Below are 23,603 nucleotides of genomic sequence, written 5' to 3'. Positions count from 1 at the left end.
AACTCTCTATCTCTCTCCCTTCCTCTCTGTACAAAATCAATAAAAATATATTTAAAAAAAAAAAAAGATGAGGGGGCATGGCCAGTGGGCAGCCTTCAGCAGGCAGGGGCAGAGTTGAGGGATAGGACCCAGGTGTGGAACTGGGTGGCATCTTCATTGTGGGGATTCTGACTCAGTCCGCTGAACAAAGGTAGGATCTATTAGTGAGTGCCCAGTGCAGACCACACCCCCACGGGAAACAATGTACCAAGGCTGGGCTCTAGGTTGCAAACAATAAAAATGGACTGGAGCAAATAAGTGAACACTGAAAAAAGGTATCACTGGAAGGTGTGAAGCAGTCCTCAGAACCTGCTGAGACCCAGCTGGGGAGACACCCGGAGCGCAGCCTGGCCCCACAGGTGCCCCCTCCCTGAGCAGCCTGCTCGGCTGTCTGCCCATCTCTGAAAGCAGCTCTCCGTGAATCTTCTCTAGTCGAGCTGGACCCTCAGCAGGGCAATGGCCTGCACACTCAGCAGCCCTCAGAAGTGAACGGGTTTGGGGGCTCAGGGCAGCCACAGGGATAAAAGGGGATAGGGTGGGAAATGCCCTGCACCTGCTCTGAAGGGGCCACACTGGGCAGGATGTCACTCCCCATGTAGATGATGGTCAGTGCGTCCCCACCACATCCTTCTCTGCGGTGGCCCCGAGTCGGCAGCCAGCACTCGGGCACCAGAAACAGGGCCCCAAGGGAGCTCTTGGCTGGGCTCCCGGGACCCAGCAGAACAGAAACGAGGCCCCTTCCCCACACTCTCCTGCTCTCCTCGCCAACCGTTTGGGCAGTGTCCCTGCTGGCTGTGGTCACTGCTGGCATTTTCTCACTCAGCCTCAGCTCCTTTGGAATCTTTTAGGCCAGAGCACAGTGTCTGGAGGCCCCGGAGCATCCAGAAGGAAGATGAGACATGCAGGGCCCCTGGCAAGTCCCCAGCACCCGCCCCCCTCCCCAGGAGCGCCGGGGTCTCCAGGAGGAGGGGGAAAGCAGGTGGGCCTGGGGGGCTGCAGTGAAGCAGCTTCCCTTCCCCTCCCCCAGCGGACTAGACCCTCACTTCCCTTCCCCTCGCTGGAGCTCAGGTGCTGGGAGCAATCTCAGAATCCATGGAAACCACAGAGGAGGCTGGAGATTCAGAGGGAGGAGGAGACTGAATGCCTTCTTGCAAATCCTGGGGAGGGGGAGGGGGACATTCCCTTCCTAATGAGGAAAAGCCTAAAACACCGTTTCCCTCTCACTGACAGCCCCTCCACCTGAGGGTTTGCTTCCCTCTCTCTCCAGGGCTGTAGAAATGAGGGAGGACCGTTTCTCTGGAGGGACTCACCGACTGTGGAGTGGGGGCAAGGACCAGGGTCGGGTGAGAGGAGGTAGAGGACAGAGGTTGTGGGGACTGCAAGTCAGGTGGTGGTTGGTGTGTGAACTTGAGGGTTAGGGGTGAGGGTTCAAGAGTGCATGTTGGCAGAGCTGGAGTTGTAGGGCTCTGGATCTGGGAGGTTGGGAGATGGGGGTCAGTAGTGGAGAGAGGGAGGGTTTGGGAGGCAGGAGGCAAGAACTGAAGAGTCTGGGGTGGGGCAGAGGTGGAGGGTGGGCTTGCTCACACAGGCTCTGGGTTCCCATGAACTAGGGTCCTCCCCCACCCAACACCCAACCGTCCTCCTGGCCCTGCCCTGGAAACACTCTGTCTGTGTCCTCCTAACGAACAACCAGGCCTTTTCCTGCAAAACACAAACCCCCCACCATGGCCCCCGCGGGTCCAGGGCGTTCCTTTTCACCGGTCTCACAGCCATGAGTTGATGAGGGTTCCCAAGCCGGTGAATGCACAGGTGGATTCCGGCTCTCCCCGGCACGGGGCAGGCTCTCCCCGGCACCGGGCAGGCTCTCACTGGCACGGGGAAGCGGCTCCTCCTGTGCAGGGAAGGTGATGAGCGGTGCAATGACTGGTCCGAATGCAGAGTTGTACATTTTTTGGTTTTATAGATATTTCCAAAATGCTTTCCAAAGTAAATGTTCCCACTTATTTTCCCAAAGCCTTTTACCATTTGGTATGAGCAAGCTTTCACTCGACGTGGATCTTGGGGTGGGAGTGATGGCTAACGGGCTCTCAGGCCAGCGGGGCTGGAGCTCCGTGGGTACCACGGTCGCCTGGGCCGGCCAGTGAGCTCTCCTCTGGGCAGCGAGGAGGGCAGAAGGAGTGGCCTCACAGGGAAGTAGGGCAGAAAGGGTCTTGGCATGAAGGGCCCTCACTGAGGAGAAAAGAGGGTATGTGATGGTATCGGGGGGGGGTTTGCTGGCACTCAGGACTGATGCCCAGCGCCCATGTCTCATCCCTGGAGAGGTAGCTGACAGCTAAGGACACTAGAGAGGTTAGGCTGCCATGGGGCTGCCCACACAATGAACCCAGAACCTGGCCACACACCACATGCAGCTGTGTGGGCAGAGGTGTCTGAGCCACACCTCAGCCCCCAAACTAAGATTTCCAAGGGCTGGGCTGCATGCCCCCCACCCCCTACCCCCCACCCCCACCCCATAACCACACAGAAGAGCTCGGAGCTTGCTCCTCTGCTGGGCGGGCCTTCCCTTGAGACCTGGAACCTCCTTAGATAGGACCCTTAAGTTCACATAACAAGTGTAATGTGACAGCGGGACAAACTACACCCTGGGTGGCAGTCAGGTCCAAAGACAAAGAGGGGTTTCTGAGCCGCCAGCTCCGCAGCCTGCAGTTCAGGGGACACCCACCAAGACTCTGCATGCCCTTCTCGGCCGGCTTCGGCTCCTCCCTCAAGAGAGGAGGTGCTGGTGGAGGGTTTTGGTCTTTTCACCTCCCAGTTCCCTGCGCAGGCCTGGTGCCCACCCTCACCGGCAGGGCCCTGAGGCTCTGGGCCGCCGGGGTCAGCTGCTGGCCTCCCGGGGAGGAACGGAGAGGCTTGTGCGGGCGATCCCCAGTCCTGCGGGCGGATCTGTGCTCTGGCCCTGAGATGAGTGCTTCTTGGGAGGGTCCTTGTGCAGAAGCTCCTGCCTCTGGCATTTCCACTGTGAAATGGTGGCCAGTGAGTTCTCCCTCCAGCCCTGCATATCGATCTCTGAGATCTGGAGAAGAAATGGTGATTTTCCCAAAGACTAAACTCAATGCCCGGAAGGATGAAGGGAGTGAGGCCCGCAGGCTCACCGCGCTGTCAGCGAAGGTGGCATCTCATTCAGAGGGCGTGCTACTGTCTGGACTGAGCACAGCAGTGGCAACTTCTTGGGTATCTTTTTTAAAGATGCTTCGGATGCAATGGGCAGCACTGGGAAGTGGGTGGGGACTCAGCGTGGACAGTCCCCGCCTTGGACTTGGGCAGGTGTCTCTGCAGCAGCTCAGTGACGGGTTTTGCTCGGGAAGGAGCAGGGCCCTACTCTAGGTTTACACTCGGCTTGGTCCATTCCAGAAGGCTCGCCTGGGGTGAACTCCCCACCGGCTGTCACTGTTAGTCACCCACCCAGGCCACCCGGCACAGACCCGGGCTGTATGCACCCTGTGCCAGCCTTGCTCTGGGTGCGACAGTGCAGGCCAAGCCCCCAGGCCAGGCTCGCGGGCTTTCAGTGGACACAAAGCTCTATCGACATGATCACTGGATTTAATTGGCTCCAGTCTCATCTGTATTTCAGGGGCCTTGAAAGTCTCTTCCAGGCACTCCTGGGGCTCCCCAGGCTGATTCTTGCAGAAGCCCACAGAGCCTTCCCACTTCCTGTGCTACAAGCCTGCTGCCCGGCACAGCCCGGGCCTCCCTGCTCTGCACCACCGCTGCCAGCCTCCGCAGCAGCATAGCTGTGAGCGTGCTGTGCGGAGGGGCTGCCTCCGGGCCCCCAGGGCAGTGCAACCACAGGCGCTGAGGCAGAATCCAGGTCCCTCCCGCCTTCTCCGCCTTCTCCGAGCTGACGGGCGAGGTGTGCTCCGGGCAGAGGTGAGGTGGAGGTCACACTTTCCCCCCAGGGAAGAAGATGCCGGCCCCTCCGTCTTGCCGAAGTCCTTGTGAGAAAGGAGACTTTCCTCCCGCTCCCGGGTCCGGTCGCTGCTCTCATAGGTAAGTGGACACGAGACAGATTAACAAGAGGAAATAACCAAATTCAGTTTTAGACCTGCTTACGGGAACCACACACATGAGAGGCTCCGAGACGGAAAGAGAAAACGATGAGCATGCGCCTTGGCTGAGGGTGAGGTAAGCAGGTTGGGGCTGCGGAGGGAGGGAAGGTCATTCGCAGGACGATAAGAAGAGCAGATGTTCAGTAATTAGGAACGTGTCCTGTCCTATAGACAGGTCATAACAAGTTATTTCCGGTAATAACTCTCTTTATGGGCAAGGTCCCTAATTAAATTCTTTAAGGGAGCGGTAAACTTCCTCCTGAGCCTGCAGGGGCTCCATTGCTTTCAGCTCAAAATAATTCAGGTGCCCAAGTGGCACACGGTGGGAGGCCTGTTCTGGACCCCTTCCCACCCCTGTGGCGCCGGTCCTCAGCCTCCTCTCTGGGGAGGAGGGTCTCTTCTCTCCGCTCCGCATCAGCTTCGATCACCTGGCACAACAAACCACCCAAGGTGATGGCTCCAAACAGCCATTTATGTGGCTCAGGGTTCTGAGGGCCTGCCCCACCCAGCTGGTCTCTGCTGTACCCGGGTTGGCCGGAGCCTGATATGCTAGGTCGGTCTCCCCTGTGTGTCGGCTGGTTGGCAGGCTGTGGTACAGGTGTCTGACACTCTGGCAGGGTAGCTAGGGCATCTTCACATGGGCAGGGCGCCCAGAGGGCCAGCCCAGGGCATGAACACCTTCCAGGACCTCTGCTCTCGCTCATGTCCCACTATCCAAAGTAAGTCTGGTGGCCGCCCAGATTCAAGGGCTGGTGGGAAATGGTAGGTCCTCCCTTCCTCCAACTGATGGACGGAAAATGACATAAACTCCACCTGCAGCAGGACATTCCTGAGCATTGAACCACCAATCAGCACTTGCCAAAGTCCCTAGGTCCCTAATCATATGCCTTACATGAAACCACCAATCAGCGTGTGCTGAGTGCCCTAAGCCCCATCCCCTCTCTTTCCTCCCCTTAAAAGGTGCCTGAACCCCGGCCCTCGCTCTCTTTCTCCTCTGGAAGCAGCCGGCAATGGTACTCTTCTCTTCAATAAAGCCTGTGTCCTGGCATCCCAGTCTCCGGCCCCTCTGTTTCATCTTTCATACAAGACTCCTCTTCTGAATGGGAGGGTCTGCAGCATCACAAAGCAAGGACGTGGACACGGCAGGGGCCAGAATTTGACGTCACTTTTGTGATCTATTCTATGTCCCTAACCCGTCTGATAAACCTCCGTGGCAGCTCTTCATTTGCTGGAGGGCAAGGGTCCCGGCTGGCTCGAGGGGGCAGTGAGCGCTGACCGCTTGGGCGTGGGGCTGTGGGCCCACCCCTTTATGTGGAGGTCGCTCTGCAGGTGGGCAGGGCTGAGAGGGAGCTCACAGGGCATCTCGGTCATCATCACACCTTGGGGATGAGGGCCTTGGTCCTCTCCTGCGACCTTACTTCCCACAGGGCCCCGGAAGTGAGGATGTTGGTCCTCAGGAGCCAGGGGCTGTGCGAGTGTTTCCTGGGGCGCCCCATCTGGTCTCCTCACCACGGTCTGGGGGTGCTTTCAGGGGGGCTGGAAGCACCCTCCTTGAAAAGCTACCCTGACTCGAACTCAGGCGAGGGGCAGCCAGGAATGTTGGCGGGAGCCTCAGAGACGCCCAGTGACTTGGAGCTGGGCCGCGGAGAGCCCGTCCCCCGGGGGGATTTCTCTCCAGGACAGGAGCCACGGAACCAGACTCCCCTGCCCCGGACCTTTGCACTCACACTTTGGATATTAGGAGCATCTTTCTTTCTTTTTTATCAAGATCCTGAAATGTGGTAATAAAGTTACTCCAATGAATAGCCCTGCACAACATGGGAAATGTAATAAAGGTGAAAGCAATAAAAGGCGGGAGAGGAGCCCGCCGCACCAACACGGCCGGGACTTGTGAGAAATAAAAGTAATTATCACCTGCCCAACCTGGCCGGCCCCCTCCGCGTGCGCAGGAGAAAACCATTTCGGAACCTTATTTCCCATATTGAATGTCAATAATTGGATGTATTTATAAGTCTCTCTGGAAGAAAACAGCTTGTGACTCCAAGATGAGAAAACAGTCTTCCAAACAGTGAAAAACAATATATTCCCCATTTCCACACACACACAAAGAGCTTGTTTCCGCTGATGTTTTTAAGGTGCTGTTGGAATGATTTGCCTTTCCGAAGCCACCGTTCCATTTCTCATCTTGAATTGCCTCGCAGACCCCGGCAAAGCACTCAACGGGGACCATTCCATCTGAGGCGGTGACGGGCGCTTCCTACGGAGGCCCTCAGCCGCCTCCTTCCTGCGGGAGGACGGAGACTCAGGCCGGGCTGGGGGCAGGAGGGTAGGAGGAGAATGGCGTGAGTGGGCTCCTCGGGGCCTGAGGGATGGTGGTGACAGCTGTGGTGTGTCCTGGAGGCCTCAGGAGTGGGAGGGCGAGGGCTGCCGCCACGGACACTGCAAACGCTGACGGAGGCATCTGCAGAGCCATGATGGAGAGGCGGCCGCGGGCATTCCATTCCCATCACACTCCTCCCCTCCCCACTGAGGGTGAGGTCAGGCTAGAATATGCCACTGCCCCCACCTCACACCCGCACACCCACACCCCTCTATCTTCCCCCTCCATCTTTCTGTTCAGCCTATTTGTTGCTGGTTTCTCAGCCCAGTCTTCTGTTCTCAGCAAAAGCAAAAAAGCAATCACAGAAACCCCAAATGACACCCCCTGTGGGGTTTCACCACCTGAAGCTGGGGCCCCCCTGTGGTTGGTGCAGAGTCTTGCTGGCTCTTTCCAGATCTCCCCTCCAACCCTCTTGAGGCCTCTTTCCCTCCAGACATGGGCCTGGGTTCCATGCTTTCCTGCCTAGAATTTCCCAGGAATGCCCTGCTCACCACAGTAAGAAATAGTATATGCACCCGGCTGTCGGCCCTCCCAGATGGGGGCTCCTTGGGAACAACAGCGAGGGCTCCTCTTCCTCTCTGTCCCTAGGTCTCTAGGGGAGGGTCTAGACCCCAACCCCTCCCAGAGTGGCCAGTCACAGTGAGAGCTCAGGGCCGGGCGCAGAGCAAGCGTCAGGCCACCTCCAGGGCGGCCCCACAGAGCCCCCCAGCAGGCCAGTGTACGGCAGAATGGATGGGCCCATGACACGGCTCTCCTGGGGACACCCCTAAAAGGCCCCACGGGTGGCTCACGAGTCAGAGTCTGGCTGGTGGTCCCCTCTGGGCCTGCCATCTCCAGGCAGCCCGCTGTCAGCGCGCCCAGGGAGCTGCGAGAGCCTGTGGCCAGCCTGAGAGGGGAAGGCAGGCAGGAAGCCTGGCAGGACAGTGTCCCAGAGGCACAGGGAGCTGCCTTTCCTCGGGGCCTGGGGGGGGCGGGGAGGGGAGGGAGAGACGGGGGCAGGGCACTCCCCGGAAAGCTACGGTACTCCGGCTGCTGGGTCCGCTGAGCACCAACATCTCCCAGCCGCCTGTAGGTCACTAGCGGGGAGACTGTTTCAGCCAAGGGGCTGTGACCTCGGAGGTGTCGCTGCTGCTACCGCTCTCTTGTTGATTTACACACTCCCACTCCCACTCTCTAAAATCAATCTTCCCCCAATTGCCTCCTGGCTCCCAGCAGTGTCCAGGGTCTGCCCTGCATGCAGAACTACGCAATCTTCTCCTGCTCCCAGGGCCACCTCTCCTGTGCCCGCCAGAGCTCTGATGGGGAGGGCGGGGGGGGGGGCAGCCCTCTGTGCCAGGCTCACTCCACTGGCAGGAACGGCCCCTGGTCCAGAGGGGCCTGGGTGGGCAGGTGACATGGGCAGGGCCTTCCTATTACTGCTCACAAACAAGAGTGCTCCACTCAGTTGGTAGGTGCCCTCCCCGAATTATTTTGTGGATGTTTAGAATACTTACTTCTTTTTCACATTAATAAGTACTCAGAGCTGGCAATTAGCTTAATTTTGACATATTTTATGTAAAACGTGTCAGAGGGGCTGTGATTAGCTCCCGAACAGGGGTTTCCTTCCATAAAGTGAGCATTCTGCTCACTATTGGTTATTTTTAAAAAGTGGTCCTTGTTAGGGAACCAAGTCTCTTTAGCTGAAGGCAGAGCAACTTCTATGGGAGGTTCGAGTTCTCGGGGCCCCGGGCCGGCAGTGGGGTGTAGGGCCTTGTGTCTCTGGTTTCCTCCCGTGACACTGGCTGATAGACCCGCTCTGGGGTCCTGCCTGGAGGACAGAGACCCCTGAGAATTGCAATGTGTGGTAGAAAGGGGGAGGCAGGCTGGGGAGCCCTTCTCCCATCACCTCTCCTTGATCTTATCTGGAAAGGCCACCTTCCTCCTGGCAGCGTTGGCCTCTTTGGCTGTGCCATGGGCTTAAGGTGCCCGGATGTTTGCTCAGGAAATTCTCAGGCAGTCCCATGAGGTGGGGACCGTTAGCTCCCACCCGACAGGTGAGGAAACCAGGGGTGGTGCTGAGATTTGAAGCAGCCATGTGGTGCTACCCACTCTGCTTATGGTCTGGCTCGATTCACATCCCCCCCCCCATTTCAGGGGCCTGCTCTCTTCCCAGCTTTGGGGGGACAAACAGCAGCTACTTCCCTATTTCATAGGCCCTGGTGCCCTCCACCCCCCAGCCCAACCATGGAGACCCACATTCTTGTCTTGATAAAGAAACAAGAGATACCCCACACTCAAGCCCTTCAACTAGAAGCTACTCTCAGCTTTGAATTGGCTGGGGCTGGGGTTAGGAGTCCAGGGCATGTGCTGGGCCCCACCTCCTGTCCACATACACTTGCACACCTTCCTATGGCCCAGGACCCCAGCAATGGCCCCTTTCCTTCACAAGAGCCAGTGTGGGCCACTATTCAGGGGTGTGCTAACTGCATGAACTTGGCCCCTGTGTGAACTCAGGCTAGTTACCAACCTCTCTGGGCCTCAGTAAAATGGCATTCAGGTTGGAGCCTACCTCACAGGGCTGTTATGAGGACTCAATGAGCTAACATTGCAAAGGATTGGGGCACAGTACGATGGCAGTTGTTAATATTACAGTTCTTCTAAGGCACCTTCAGCCCAGGTTGCTCTCCTGGAACACCTACTTCCCACCCCCCTCCCTGGTACCCTCCGCCCAGCTCTCAGGAGGACCCCGCACCTAACACCAGTGTCCAGCAGAGCAGAGGGGAATGCCCTCTGGTAGAGTCTCCCTTCCGAACTGTGTCCTCTACGTGCCTCCCCCCCTCACCCCCCCAAAGACCCTCATTGGCCTTCCTGCTCCAGGTCCTCCTTCATCCTGCAGTTGAGGGAGCTTGTAAAGTTCCTACCAGACATAAAGCCCCAGCCCCACATTCAAAGCCCGGCAGGATCTGATCCTTGCTTTTACCTCTAAGGCCACCCTCTCATTCCCACACTCTCTCTCCTGGACACTGAACTTTTCTGTTACTCTGATTGCTCGGGCGTTTGCTCAAGCCATTTCCTTTCGTAAGCAATAGCTGTCACCTCTGGCCCACCCTAGCTTGGGTCAGGGGCTTCCAGCACCAGGTGTCTGTCCCAGGGCAGCTGAGACTCCAGGTGGGAGCTGCTGAATCAGGCACCCCGCCCTCGGGACACGCCTCCCGGGGAAAGGCCTCCTCCCGCCTCGGCCCCGCCCCTCGCTGTAGCCATAAGCCATTGAGCGGAGAGAAGCTCCGCCCCTCAGCGCTCCACCTCCCGGGGCGCCAAGGGGCTCCGCGCTGGAGGGGGCGGGGCCAGGGGCTCCGGCTCTCCAATCCCCGCCCAGGCCCCGCCCCGGCCCCGCCCCGCCCCGCCCCCGCCCCTCACAGCAGGACCGGCCGGGCCTCAGCTGATGCCGCACTTCACGTGACGCCGGAGCGGGGAGAACATGGCGACTGCCAGCAGGTCAGTGCGGCTCCAGTGCCCGGCCTCGCCGGCGGCGCGGAGAGGGCTCGGGCCTCCTGGCGCCCAGTGGGTGCCAGCCCCGCCGGCGTTCTGGGTGGCGGCGTGCGGCGGGTGTTCGCTCGGGGAGCCCCGCCCTCCAAGTCCCGGGCGGCACTGTGCCCGCAGCTCCGCTCCCGCTCCCCGTGGGTCCTTGGTAGGGGGCGGGGGAGGACCCATTCGTCCCCGTTGTGGGCCTGGGTGGGACGCGCGCTTTAACGGCCAAGACCGTCAGTTGGGGAGGCGGCGCGTGGCCAGGGCGCCAGGGTCCTGGGCGCTGGAGAGGAGGCAGAGTTTGACATGGGGCACTTCCCCACTTTCTTCGGGGCCCAAATGTCACCTCCTTAGAGAAGCCTTCCCAAAGTACCTGTTCTACTAAAGTATATAGTATAAAGTACGTAGTTTTTATGTTACTTGTCTTCCCATTTAGAATGTAAGGTCAGGACCACTCTCTGGTTCACTCCTGGGCATCACTAGTGCGTGGTGCACACAGTAGGTGCTTCATAAGCTCTGCTGCATGAAAGAATGAGTGAGTGGTCCTAGTGGGCGAAAGTATGGACGGGCGGGGTCACACTGAAGCACTGGTGATAGTGTCCCAGGTAAGGGAACATTTGAGCAAAGGTTGAGAGTTCAGAGTGTTCTGCACAGGAGTGAGGAGTGTGAGTCTCCGTGCTGGAGGGTGTGGCGCCCAAGATGGCTTCTCCAGACTTTGTCCTGAGGGCCTGGAGCCCTTCAGTGCTTTAATCTGCTCATATCTGCTTTTCAGATGATCACTGCCCTGGGCTGTGTGTGAGTTCGGGGGCAGGACGGCATGCGGGCCTGGGGGTGCTGGGCTCGGAGGGGCGGTGGTAGAAGAGGGAGAACTTCCCCAGATGCAAGGCTGGGTGCTGAGACCAGAATGCAGGAACCGGTAGAATGAGTGCATCTTTATTTGGGGAAGGATGACAATAGAAAGTGACCCCCTCTGTTGGCCTCCAAGGTTGGAAGAGCTTAGGACACTCAGTGGGCACCTGCTATTTCCCAGGAACAGTACTGAGCCCACCCTTAGGTGTTCCCGGGCCACTGGGGCAGGTGGACACATGGGACTCTGTCACCCATCTGCCTCCTCTGGTCTTGGTGTGTGCCATGGAGGGCATGGGTCTGCGCTCAGACATAATGGGACACCCCACCGTCAAGTCATGGCCACGGGCCACTGTGCAGTCTGGCCGTTAGAGTGCTACTAGCCTGGGCCAGGAGAAGCATGGGAGTCCTGGGGTGTGTGCCATGTGATTTTGGGAGCAATGCAAGCCCTAAGCTAGCATCACAGATTCAACTTGAATACTCCTCTGAGGTGTGTCAGGTTGATTCAGCTCTTTCTAGGCAGGGAGTTCAAGCGTGAGACAGAGAGTCCGCCTGCTCTGAGGCCACCCCACCCCATTCCATGGCACTTGGTGGGAGGAAGCCCTGTCTTCTCCGTGGGCCATGTCTTGGGCTTTCCCTGGATAGAGTGAGCCGTCTCCCCTGCACAGGACCTGCCTGCACCTGCTCCTCGGCATGGTTCTTTTCTTTCTCCTCTCCCCTTTGCCTACACACCTGCTGGCCCTGAAGTGTCCTGCTCCTCTGACATAACTGCTCACATCCTTGCAGGCCCAGCTAAGATGGTCCCTGTTCTAGAATCATTTCCTGACTTCATCCCCTCCCTACCCGCAGCCCCCGAGTTCCAGAGAGCCCCAGTTTTCCCCGCTGGCAGGATGCTTCCTCACGTCTGCACGCCTGCCCATGATGGCTCGGTGAGGGCTTGCTGCCCTCATGCCTCTAGGACCTATTCAGTTAGTATCTCCAGGGCCACGTGGCTTCCCTGTCATTGGTGCTGGGTGACATGCTGCTGAGTGAAGAAAAGGGGGATTTACTCTAAATTGTCCAATAGGCGGGAGGCTCTTAGTAATTGAGGAAAGGAGTTGTGGGTGGGAGAGGGACATAATTTTGAGTAGGATGAAGAAATATCTTCAATTCTTTAACTGAGTGGCTCCAGGGATCTCCTGCCCAGAGAGCCTTTGCCCAGAGAGAAGTAGCAGGTGAGCTTCCCTGGGTGTGTACCTGTTGGGTCATAGGTCACACTAGAGTCAGCATTCTTCTGGAGAGAAAGTATCTGGAGGAGTCAGGCTGTAGATCAAAGCTCATTCCCACCCTGATATGGACCTTTTGCTCCTGGAGAGGAGGCCTTAGGCTGACCCTGGGTTGGAGTAGGGGTGGGTCTGTGTACTGGCCACTGAGTGCCCCTTTGCCCTCCCCAGCCTTTCCCAGGGTTGTCCCAGACTCCACCCAGCCCTCTCTCAGTTGTTTCTGCTTAGCCCCCTGGCCCTCCTCCAGAGAGAGGGAGGCAGAACCGAGGCCCCTCTAACCGGGGTGAGCAGGCTGGCCTGGCTGACAGTCAGCCAGGGGGCTTGGTGCCAGGCCTGTGCTGGAGGCTGAGAGAGAGGAAGCAGACTGGTCCTTGGCACTGTGGCTCCATCCAAAAGTGGCGACACATTCTAGGGCAAGAATCTTGTCCTAAACTGTGCTGTAGATGCCTGGGCATCAGAGACCTTTGCACCCTCCTCAGCATGATGTTTTTAAATGCATGAAGTAAAATACAGAGGTTACAAGGAAAACCAGTTATATTGGAGTACAGTTATTAACATGTTAAAAATAAATTTGTGGTATAGTGATATATACTTTATCAACACATCTATACTAATAAAAGGATAATATGCTAATTATACTGGACGTCTTCCGGACATCCTTCCAGACAAAGCCACAATGGCAGGGGCCGAGGAGGGGGATCAGGTCAGCAGGGGAGAGCGGTTAGGGGCAATTAAGCAGGTAGGCAGAGTGGTTAGGGGTGATCAGGCAGGCAGGCAGGCAGGTGAGCAGTTAGGAGCCAGTGGTCCCAGGTTGGAGAGGGTGCAGGCCTGGCTAAGGGACTGTCCCCCGCTCCATGCATAAATTTTGTGTGCCGGGTCTCTAGTTAAATAATAAAAGCCACAGGTCCAATATCCACCTTAATTTTGAAATAGTGAGAGCAAAGTGATATTTTGAGATACTGTAACATCAGTGATATATGAAAATAACCTGTGATTTTTGTTGGTGACAGTCACATACTACTGATGCTGTTGTGGTTAGTTGCTTACATTAAGAAAATTTAAGAGGTTAGAGCAAATATAATTTTCCCCCCCATCCAAGTAATTGGTGACCTAAAATTCTATTGGTGAATCCCCAGGGATCTAGGAGTCTTGAGTAAGAACCCACAAGCCAGGTAGCCATTGGGGGCAAAGGAAGAGGTGGCTCAGAACCGATTTTGGGAATGGGTGCAAATGGGGGATAGGGAACTGCTTGCAGGGGCTGCAGGATCACCCCAATCCTGGCCACTGGCTGCTTCTTGGGCCCTGGTGGTCCGTCTGCAGGGTGCGAGCCGGCCTGTGGGGACCAGAGCTTATTCTGTGGAGTGTTTGATGCCCGGGAGCCACTGTCTGCCAGCCCCTGCTGTCTTCCCTGGGCACTGCCTGTGCCCTCGCCTGCCTGCAGGAAAGTATACCTATGCTGGGACTTCAGGATGACCTGGCTCTTGCCTTTTAAATTCCGGGTGCCTGTTAAAAGTTCCAGCAGACGCCAGCTGGAGATGTTTTATGAGTGCTGCCTTTGCTGAACTGGCAGAGAAAAGTCACTGTGTTGGCTCTGGGCCCAACATTCCCTCTGGTGGTTTGGTTTATGCCATGAGGAATCAAAGGGCATGTCTCTATAAACCTGGATTCGGGGAGTGCCCTGCCGTCATGAAAGACTGCAGCTCAGCAGCCTGCCTGCTGGCTCAGGCTGGCCGCTTCCCTGCCGGGCAGTGTTGTAGGCTCTCCTCGCAGTAGCAGCAGAAGCTCAGAGAGGTGCCTTATCGAGTTCTGTCTCATACTGGGCTGCTTGGCCCCCATGCCAGAAGGCCATAGTCTGGATTCCTTGGTGGATTTAGGTCTCTCAGAAGGTTCTAGACTAGAGGAAGCCCAGCCCTTCTGAGAGCCTTCCAGGTGGGGGTGTGGTGGCAGGCCCAGTGGTGGGATGGAGCTGGCAGCCGGTGTGTTTGAGGAGGGAACTGAGCCAGAGAGGCCAGGAGTGGTGGAGAGTGAGGTGGGTGGCACTGGGCTCTGCAGCCTCTTGGGTCTGGGCCCCTTTGGTGGGGCATCTGTGGCAGTGCCTGGGTGCATTCCCTCAGGGCTGCTGGGAGTCTGTAAAGATGAGGCTCTTCCCCGTGCCCACCCCGCTCATGGGCTTTGCTGAGTGGGAGAAGAGTGTGCAGGGCCCTGGGCACACGGCAGGGATACCGGCGGCTGCACTTCCAGTTCCTGACAGCGTGGCCCGCTGGGAAGCAGGCATGACGACCATCACCTCTGCCTTACATCCTTGTGACTGAGCCTGAGAGGAAATGGTCTGACTTACTGGGAGCCTGGCCCCTGTGTCCATCCTTCTGGGAGAGATGGAGGGACGGGGCAGCCGAGAGGGAGGGAGGCTGTAGTCCTGTCAGCATGTGTAAGCTGTGCATGGCTCTCCACCCGGCCCAGCCTGGCTGGGGCCCGAGTTTCTGCTTCCTGCCCTGCGGAGGCAACTTCCGATCTGCACAACTGTGTGTGTGTCCCCATGTTGTGACTGTTGTTTATTCAGCAAATAATTATTGAGCACCTGGTGGGTGCCAAGCAGGGTGCCAAGCATTGGGCACAGCAGTGAGCAGAGCAGACCGGGTCTGTGTTTCCACAGGGTGCACAGCGGAGAGGCGGACCTCACAGAGGAGCCTCGGTGAACACGGGCTGCATGTGTGTTAGCAGGGGAATGTGTTCTTGCAGCTGGGGACCCGGCTGAGCCTTCCTCAGGGGACTGGAGAGAGGCAGTGCAGAGTCGGTTTTTAGAGCCCTGGGCAGGTTAAGGGAGTGGGGGAGAAGGAGGAGGGGAGCTGGTCAGGAACCATCAAAGGGTGAGCTATAGGGAGGGCGGCCTGGCGGGACTGTGGCCCTGTGTGAAGGGCCTGCCAGCTGTCATAGTCCCAGATCCCGCGGGGGAGAGGGGGAACCGGGAGTGGATTCTCTGTTCTCCCCGTCTCCTCACCTACTCTAGTCTCCTCCTTCCCACCCCCTCGGTGCCTCTCCCTGGCTAGACCCACCTGGATGCCAGAGGCTTGGAGAAGCTTGCTGATGAAGAGTCCTCAGGGTTCCCTGGCCCAGAGCTGGGAGAGTGGAGGAAGCCCAGGCCATTCCAAGTCGGGGGATGGGCAGGGGAGGGACGCCAGGGAAGACCATCCTGAGGAGCCAAGCTGTGAGGAGCATTTCTGCCTCTGAGGGTCCCACTGTCCCTGAGCGGGGCTGCCTCGGCCGGCCAGTAGCCTGTGGGTTCTTGATGTCGTGCAGGAGGGATGTCACGGCACGAGTCCAGGTGATTTTGAGAGCACGGTTATTAAAGCTGGGGACACTGGCGCGAGGAAGGGTTTAGGACAGAAGCAACAGGCGAGCCTAGGCGGGGCTGCTTTGACTCACTGCGAAGCCAGAGAAAAGGGGGCCCTGGACGCAGGAGCAGGGTGTCAGCTGAAGAGGAGCTGCACCTGCTGCTCCCATGCTCCCCTGGTTGCTAGTCCCTGGGGACCCTTAGAGTTTAGGGTGAAGAAAAAGGGAGAGGTGCAGGCCTGCTCTCGGGAGGGAGAGGGGACCCTGAGACCTTTGTATTGAGGGTTTTAGAGTTTAGAAGGTTAGGGGAGGTCTTAGGGAAGGATCTCAATAGAGTGAAGACTATTCATTAGCTTTTCCAGGTGTCGTGGTCTCCACTGATTGGTCGTTGCAGCTGGTCCTGGCAGCTTTTCTGGGCCTGGAGCTGAAATACAACTGAGGCCTAGATGCTATGTCTAGGGAGGTGACCTTCTGTACCTGCTGGAAATCTCTCTGCAGTTTGTTCAGCTGTCTGTCTCAGTCTCCCTGTTCCCCTTGTCCGGGCTCACTGCCCGGTCTCACCACAGCCCGGTGAATGCATGCGGTGCCCCCGCCTTTCTGAAACCAAGTGCAGTGAGAGAAATTCCATGTGCCTGTCTCGCTCTCTCTCTCATGCCATTCCAGGCAGAGCCCTCACTCTCACCTCAGCTCTGGGCTGTGCTCGGCCTCCATGCCCGTGTCCCTCCCCCCAGCCCCCTAGGCTCACCCCACCTGCTGGGGCTGCCCTCCCTTCCTGCTCTTCGGCATTCAGCTCCTCCACCTGGCGTGCTGCACCTCGATGTCTGGGAAGGTGCTGGAACGAGGCAAGGTCCCTGCCCTCCTGGAGCTTACATCTTACCTGGAGGGCCCAGTCCAAGAAACATGTGGTGTTAGGCAGTGACACAGGCTCCAGACAGGAATGAAGCGGGCGGGGAGAAGGTTTGGGTGGGTTTTTAGAAAAGCTTCTGGGAAGAGGCTCTGCAGAGACCTGGGAAAACGGATGTAAGCACTGGGAGAGCTTTCCTCCCTGGGAATAGCAGTGAAAGGCCCTTGCGGGGTGGGGATTGGGCTTGGGCTGTGTTCCGAGTGCACTCGAAAGCAGGAGGCTTGAGCAGGGGAGTGCCTTTTTTTTTTTTTTTTTTTAAATATATATTTTATTGATTTTTTACAGAGAGGAAGGGAGAGAGATAGAGAGCTAGAAATGTCGATGAGAGAGTAACATCGACCAGCTACCTCTTGCACACCCTCTACCGGGGATGTGCCTGCAACCAAGGTACATGCCCTTGACCGGAATCGAACCCGGGACCCTTCAGTCCGCAGACCGACGCTCTACCACTGAGCCAAACCGGTTTCGGCATGGGGAGTGCCTTTTTGAAGGGCCCCTATGGATGGTGCACACCAGGCTGCGGGGAACCTGGGACTGAGAGCAGTTGAGAGTTTCCTGTGGTGGTCCCGGTGGAAGATGGGAACTCCAGCATGGAGGGCGAGTGGAGGATGGAGGGAGCCTGGTGTGGCTGGAGCTGGGCAGGGTTTCAGCAGAGAGTGTGGCCCTCAGTGTGCTGGGCACCAAGCGGCCTCTGGGTGCTGCAGTGCAGGGAGGAGCAGGGCTGAGGCCTGACAGAGCATGGTGGTCAGGACATGGGGATGGTGGGCTTAGGTGGCTTCAGAGGAAATTTACCGCAAAAGGGAGAGAGAACTAGACTGTTGGAGGAGCATGGGGTCAAGGGAAGGGCTTTTATTTATTTGCTAGAGGCCAGGTGCATGAAATTCGTGCACAGGAGTGTGTGTCCTTCAGCCCAACCTGCACTCTCCAATCTGGGACCCCTCAAGAGATGCCCAACTGCCCAGTGGGATCAGGCCTAAATGGGCAGTCGGACATCCCTCTTACAATCCAGGACTGCTGGCTCCCAACCACTTGCCTGCCTGTTTTCCCTTAATTACTTTAGCCTGCCAGCCTGATCACCCCCTAACCACTCACCTGCCAGCCTGATCAATGCCTAACTGCTCCTCTGCTGGCCCAATTGCCCCTAACTGCCCTCCCTTGACAATCTCGTTGCCCGTAACTGCCCTCCCCTACAGGCCCAGTCACCCCTAACTGCCCTCCCCCTGCTGGCCTGGTCATCCCTAACTGCTCTCCCCTGCAGGCCCAGTCACCCCTAACTGCCCTCCCCTGAAAGCCTGGTCCCGCCCCCCCCAACTTCCCTCCCCTGCTGGCCTGATCGCCGACAACTGCCCTACCCAGCTGGCCATCTTGTGGTGGCCATCTTGTGTCCACATGGGGGCAGCCATCTTGTGTGTTGGAGTGATGGTCAATTTGCATATTACCCTTTTATTAGATAGGACTAGAGGCCTGGTGCATGAAAATTCATGCACTGGAGGGGGGTCCCTCAGTCCAACCTGCCCCCTCTCACAGTCTGGGAGCCGTCAGGGGTGGGAGGCAACCAGTGATCAGGGCGGGAGGCAACGCCCCCATCACATCTCTGCTTTTGCCACTGCCAGCAGCGCAAGCCTTGGCTGGCCCTGGTTATCTGAGCCTCAGGCATCCCTGGGCAGCTGTGGCGCTGAGGGGACTGGGGCACTCTGGAGATAGGTGTGTGGCAGGAGGGTACTTGGCGCCGCCATCTTGTGGCTGTGAACGCCACCATCTTTGAGGGTGGGGCGGTCAAGTAGCATATTTCCTCCTTATTGGCTGTGGGCACCGCCATATTTGCAATGGTGTGAGGGTCAGTTAGCATATTCCCTCTTTATTAGATAGGATTATTAGATAGGATTTTAAAAATGGTGAGGTTCCTGTGTGTCTGGATGCCGAGAATGCTCCTGGGGGAAAATTGATGCTGGAGCAATGCAGGAATAGGCATCGAGGGGCAGCCACGCCAAGTGGAGGAGCTGTGGGAGCAGGCGTGGGGAGTGTCCAGAGGTGGTGGGTTTGGGGAGTGTGTGCTGGGAGGATAAGCTGTGAAACTCAGTGAAAATGGAAGCCAGTGTGGAGTGGGATAGAGGTGGGGGTATACACCCACCTCTCTGCCAGGCCTGGCTCCTCCCATCCCCAGTGAGTCTCAGCAGCCAGTCCCTTGCCGGCTGCTCTCCTTAAGGTCAGTGTCCCTGGTGCTGCCACTCCCAGGCCCATCTTGTCATGGCTCCCCTTGGCCACTCAGCACACACTCCTGGGCCTGGCGCTGGGTGTCCTGCATGTGTGTGTGTGTGGGTGGGGGGGGGGGGGGGCGTTATCCTGAGAGTGTGTGTGTGTCCTGAATGTGTGTGTCTGGGGTTGTCCTGGGTGTGTGTGTCGGTGGGATATCCTGTGTGTGTGTGTGTGGGGGGGGGGTGCTGGGTATCCTGTGTGTGTGCGGGGGGGGGGGGGGGTGGTGGGGGTGAGGGGTTGTCTGTGTGTGTGGAGGGGGGCACTGGGTGTCCTGAGTGTGTGTGTGAGTGTGAGTGTGTGTGTGTGTGTGCGCGTGCGTGTGTGTGTGTGTGTGTGTGTGTGTGGAGGGGTTGTCCTGAGTGTGTGTGTGTGGGGTATTCTGGGTATATGTGTGTGGGGGGTGGGTATCCTGGGTGTATGGGGGGGGGGGTGTCCTGGGTGAGTATGTGTGTAGGGGTGTCCTGAGTGTGTATGTGGGGGGGGGGGTCCTGAGGGTGAGAGTGTGTGTGTGTGTGTGTGTGTGTGTGTGTGAGAGAGAGAGAGAGAGAGAGAGAGAGAGAGAGAGAGAGAGAGAGAGACACGGCCAGCCCGGCTGCAGGTCTGTGATTTGCAGAGAAGATGCCACATGCAGGCGTCTGGGCAGGGAAGCAGAGTTGTTTGGGCCAGATCATGTTTTTTCAGGCGCGGGTGTAAGGTCCCTGAGGGCAGGGATGGAGTGAGTATGTCGCCACACCATTGCAGGCTTTCCCTCCCTGCGCCTCACCTGCCCTGGTGACATCCCCCGTGCCCAGTGCTGGGGACGTGGGGGAGGCTGTGGTTGACACGCCCCTGTGAGGCCGGTGAGGAGCCTGTGCTAATGGGGGTCCCATGCCAGGCTTAGCCCTCTGGTCCCCCAGACTGCCATGGTGGACGTGCTTGGCGGTGCTAACAGAGGCCTGTGGCTGTGTGTGCTCTTGTCTTGCAGACCTTGCTTTTGGCTGGGGAACGAGACCCTGAAGGTGCCTCTGGCCCTCTTCGCCCTAAACAGGCAGCGCCTGTGTGAGCGTCTGCGAAAGAACCCGGCCGTGCAGGCCGGCTCCGTGGTGCTGCTGCAGGGCGGGGAGGAGACGCAGCGCTACTGCACGGACACCGGGGTCCTCTTCCGCCAGGTGAGCCCCCCGCAGCCCCCGCTCCAGCGCGCACCAGGCCTCCTGTGCTGCCTCCCTCCTCCAGCACCAGCGTGGCGGGCCTTGGGCAGCTTTGTTTCCTGAGGGACCCTGAGAGGCTCTCTGCAGGTAGGCCCGGGCCTGGGCGCCAAGGAAGCCTGCATTCCCGGGGGCAGAGCTGTCACCCGCCAGTCAGCTCTCTCAGGTCAGAGTACAGAAGGATAATATTCCTGGGGCCGCAAGCAGGCTAGCTTCATGGAGGAGGCAGCATGTGGTTGCTGAAGGCCAGGGTGAATTCTGACAGGTTGGGGTGGGTGGCAGAAGGTGGGCTGGCAGCTTCCCAGGGCCAGAGAGAGGTGCAGATGGGAGTGGGGAGGGGGGGCATTTCCTTCTGCCGGCAGCAGGGAGGACGAGGGCTGCAGAGGTCAGGGAGGAGGCATGTGAGCAGGGTGCTGAGCAGGAGCCGGAGGCCCAGGCATTCTTTCCAGCTTGGCCAGTGCTGACCCTGCGACCCTCACCTGGGAAGCGGTCCAGGAACTCCTTGAGGTTCTGGAAACCTGTGGGGTGGCAGGTGGCCCGGCTGCAGGAAGCCAGCCTGGCTGTGGAGGCATTGGCTGAGAATCGCTGACGTCACCCAGTTCCCAGGAATAGGGGCAAGACAGAGGAGCTCTCTGGAAAAACCAGGGGTGCCCTGAGCTGGCCCACTCTCATTGATCCTAGCATCGCACCTATTTTACAGATGAAGAAATTGAGGCTCCAAGAGTCAAGCTGGGATTAATTAGAACCCCATCTCTGGACTCCAAGTCTAGTGCGTTCTTCTCCCTGCCATGCCCAGAGCTGGGGCCTGACACGCTGGAAACTCCAGGACCTCCCTGGGGACAAGCAGAGCCGAGGGGACGTGGCCACCCGCAGCCAGGGGCCCAGGGGACGTGGCCACCCACAGCCAGGGGCCGAGGGGACGTGGCCACCCACGGCCAGGGGCCTAGGGGACGTGGCCACCCACAGCCAGGGGCCTAGGGGACATGGCCACCCGCAGCCAGGGGCCTACGGGACATGGCCACCCGCAGCCAGGGGTCTAGGGGACATGGCCACCCACAGCCAGGGGCCTAGGGGACATGGCCACCCGCAGCCAGGGGCCTAGGGGACGTGGCCACCCGCAGCCAGGGGCCTAGGGGACGGGGCCACCCACAGCCAGGGGCCCAGGGGACGTGGCCACCCACAGCCAGGGGCCCAGGGATGTGGCCACCCACAGCCAGGGGCCTAGGGGACATGGCCACCCACAGCCAGGGGCCTAGGGGACATGGCCACCCAGCATTTAGGGGCCGAGGGGACATGGCCACCCATAGCCAGGGGCCTAGGGGACATGGCCACCTGCAGCCAGGGGCCCAGGGGACATGGCCACCCGCAGCCAGGGGCCTAGGGGACATGGCTACCTGCAGCCAGGGGCCTAGGGGACATGGCCACCCGCAGCCAGGTCAGGGAGGAGGTAGGGAACGTGAAGGGAGCTGAGTGTGGAGAGGAGGTGGCAAGGCCTGGCTCTGCAGCTAGACTGTGCACTCCACAGGCACAGACTGGCTGAGATCCGCCGCCTAGAGTGATGAGTGTTTTTACCGAAAGCGCCTCCTGCTGGAAGGGTTTCCTCTGTCTTGTTGTTGTAGTCACAAGCCCGCAGGCCCCTGGTGGCCAGCCCCGGAGGGCTAAAGTTTTTTCTGACTTGTTTTGGTGCCTCTTGAAGTTTACATGTTCTGTGGTTTAAAAACTGATCTCCTAATTTCAGCTGTTGGCTCCATCACGGATGTTTTGCAAGGTTAATTTTGGAAGCGTTCCTCCTCCACTTGCTATACCTTTCTGCCGATATTTTAGCTCAGTGTTTATTGCCAAACACGGAAGTCAGCAGCAGCCCCGGGGGTGGGAGAAGGAAGTAAGGAGACCTGAATGGAGGAATCCATTTCTGTGCAGATGTCCAGACTGGTGTCTAAGGCAAGGCGGCATCTTGCCTGCCTGTGGCATTGAGGCTGCAGAGATGCAGGTGGCAGAGAGGCATGTGCAGGGCTGAGCTGGACCTGTGCTCATGGGTACCCTCTGCCCTATCAAGGGCCAAGGGGTGTGGCCAGTGAGGTGGGGGTACAGGTGGGGCTGGGGCATGTGCGTGAAACATATCATCAGAAAAGGCTCAAAGCAGTGCCAGAGGAGCCGGCCAGGCTGCCCCTGCCAAACCCTGGGAGGAAGAGATGGGCAACCCGAAGCCGGAGTGGGGGCAGGAAGCTGAGGTGGAGGGCTGTGTGAGGCTGGGGCCCGTCTTCGAGGGCGGCCAGCCTGAGGCAGGTGCCCCAGCTCCCTTGAGCCCCGTGTTTCTGTCCTGCTGCCTGGGTGACCGTGGTCCTCGTTCCTGCCACAGGAGTCCTTCTTTCACTGGGCATTCGGAGTCACTGAGCCCGGCTGCTACGGCGTGATTGACATCGACACCGGGAAGTCGACCCTGTTCGTGCCTAAGTTTCCTGCCAGCTATGCCACCTGGATGGGCAAGTAAGGAGCAGTTCTGGGTGATGTCACGGTGCCCGCTGACCCCGGCTGGCCAGGGTGGGGGTGCAGGGCCCTCTTGTGGATTGCAAGGAGGGGAAGAGGAGCAAAGGGTGGGCGGGTTAGTGGTCAGGCCTGTTGACAGCCTGCTCTGGGCCAGAGCCCGGCACCCTCTGTTGGGAAGGGGAGTCAGCACCTGAGCCATTCTGTGGTCATGTTGCCTTAGAGATACTGCTTATTAATCTTAAAGTCCTGGATTCCTGGCTTTGTAAAAGTGCCTGAGGCTTGGGCCTCAGTGGACCAGCGTGGTTCTGTGGAAGGTGGCCCCACGGGGGGTGTGGTGGGAGTAGGTTCCAGTCAGAGAGGACAACCCAGGGCCCTTCTCTGAGGCCCATCGCTAGCAGCAGGGCATTGCTGGATGCGTGCTGTGTGCCGCCTCTTGGCTAAGATCCGCAGGGCCACAGCTGTGTAACCCGCCTTGGCCGGCTCCCTCAGCTGGGGTAGCGAAGTGCGGGAGCAGAGGCCTGGGCCTTGCTGAGACACCCCTCCCCCATCACCCAGGGCCCCTGCCAGCTCCAGGGCCCTTGGCCGCGTCCACCTCTCTCCGCAGCCGCTCCTCTCAGCGGTGCTGAGGCAGAGCTGTACTTAACCGGGGACACGCGAGGTGATCAGAGGATCCGCTAAATGGTCACCGCCTCCCGGCATGCCATTTCTGCCTGGAGAGTGATTATTGAGGGCTAATGGGTAAATTGCAGCCTTCGCCGCCTCGAGTCCCTGAGTGCTCATTACCAGGTGCGCAGGCCTGTCTGCGGCTGGTTTGAGTGACAAGGCACTTGGCTGCTGCAGGAAGATGCTCTGTGCGGAGGGCCAGGGCAGGCCCCTCCCTCACGCCTCTGCTTCACGTGCCACCCTCCCCCTCCGGCCCTTCAGTGCCAACCCCGTAGCCGCCTCTGTTGGCCAGGCGTGTGCTGCTCTGCTGCCTTGAGCTGGGGCTTCGCCTCATGAGCTGTAACAGTTCTGCTCTGAGCCCGCTCTGCTTGGCACGATCCCTGGCCCTGGGCCTTCGATTGTGCTGTGAAGACTCGGCTCCAAGCAGAATGGGCAGCAGAGAGAAGCGGGTGAGCTTTCCCTGGCAGTGTGTTCACCTGGCTCGGCCCTGGGGAGAGAGGGGGCGAGTGGACATGCCCAGTCCCATTGGCCTTTGCGGTGGATGGCTGGGCAGCCACTTAACTTTCGCCCTTTCAGAAGTCCCTGGCAGATGACAGAAATGTTTCCCTGCTGTGTAGTGCGTTGGGGGAGGGGGCACTGGAA

At 58.7% G+C, this 23,603-nt stretch overlaps 1 protein-coding gene across 1 annotated transcript in view; it reads left to right on the top strand.

Annotated features, from left to right (window-relative positions):
- The first annotated feature begins 9,908 nt into the window (after positions 1 to 9,908).
- Positions 9,909 to 23,603, top strand: part of PEPD (peptidase D) — a 110,943-nt gene continuing 97,248 nt past the window's right edge. Inside the window, exons 1-3 of the mRNA XM_084905647.1 lie at positions 9,909 to 9,999; positions 19,592 to 19,775; positions 22,171 to 22,298. Coding sequence (XP_084761773.1) covers positions 9,983 to 9,999; positions 19,592 to 19,775; positions 22,171 to 22,298 — 329 coding nt within the window. The 5' untranslated portion in view covers positions 9,909 to 9,982. The remainder of the gene's footprint in view (positions 10,000 to 19,591; positions 19,776 to 22,170; positions 22,299 to 23,603) is intronic.

The sequence above is a fragment of the Pipistrellus hanaki genome (genome assembly GCF_964339955.1).
Source record: "Pipistrellus hanaki genome assembly, chromosome: 15".
Lineage (NCBI taxonomy): Eukaryota > Metazoa > Chordata > Mammalia > Chiroptera > Vespertilionidae > Pipistrellus > Pipistrellus hanaki.
The sequence above is the reverse complement of the archived record's forward strand: the minus strand, read 5'-3'. Positions and strand labels throughout refer to the sequence as shown.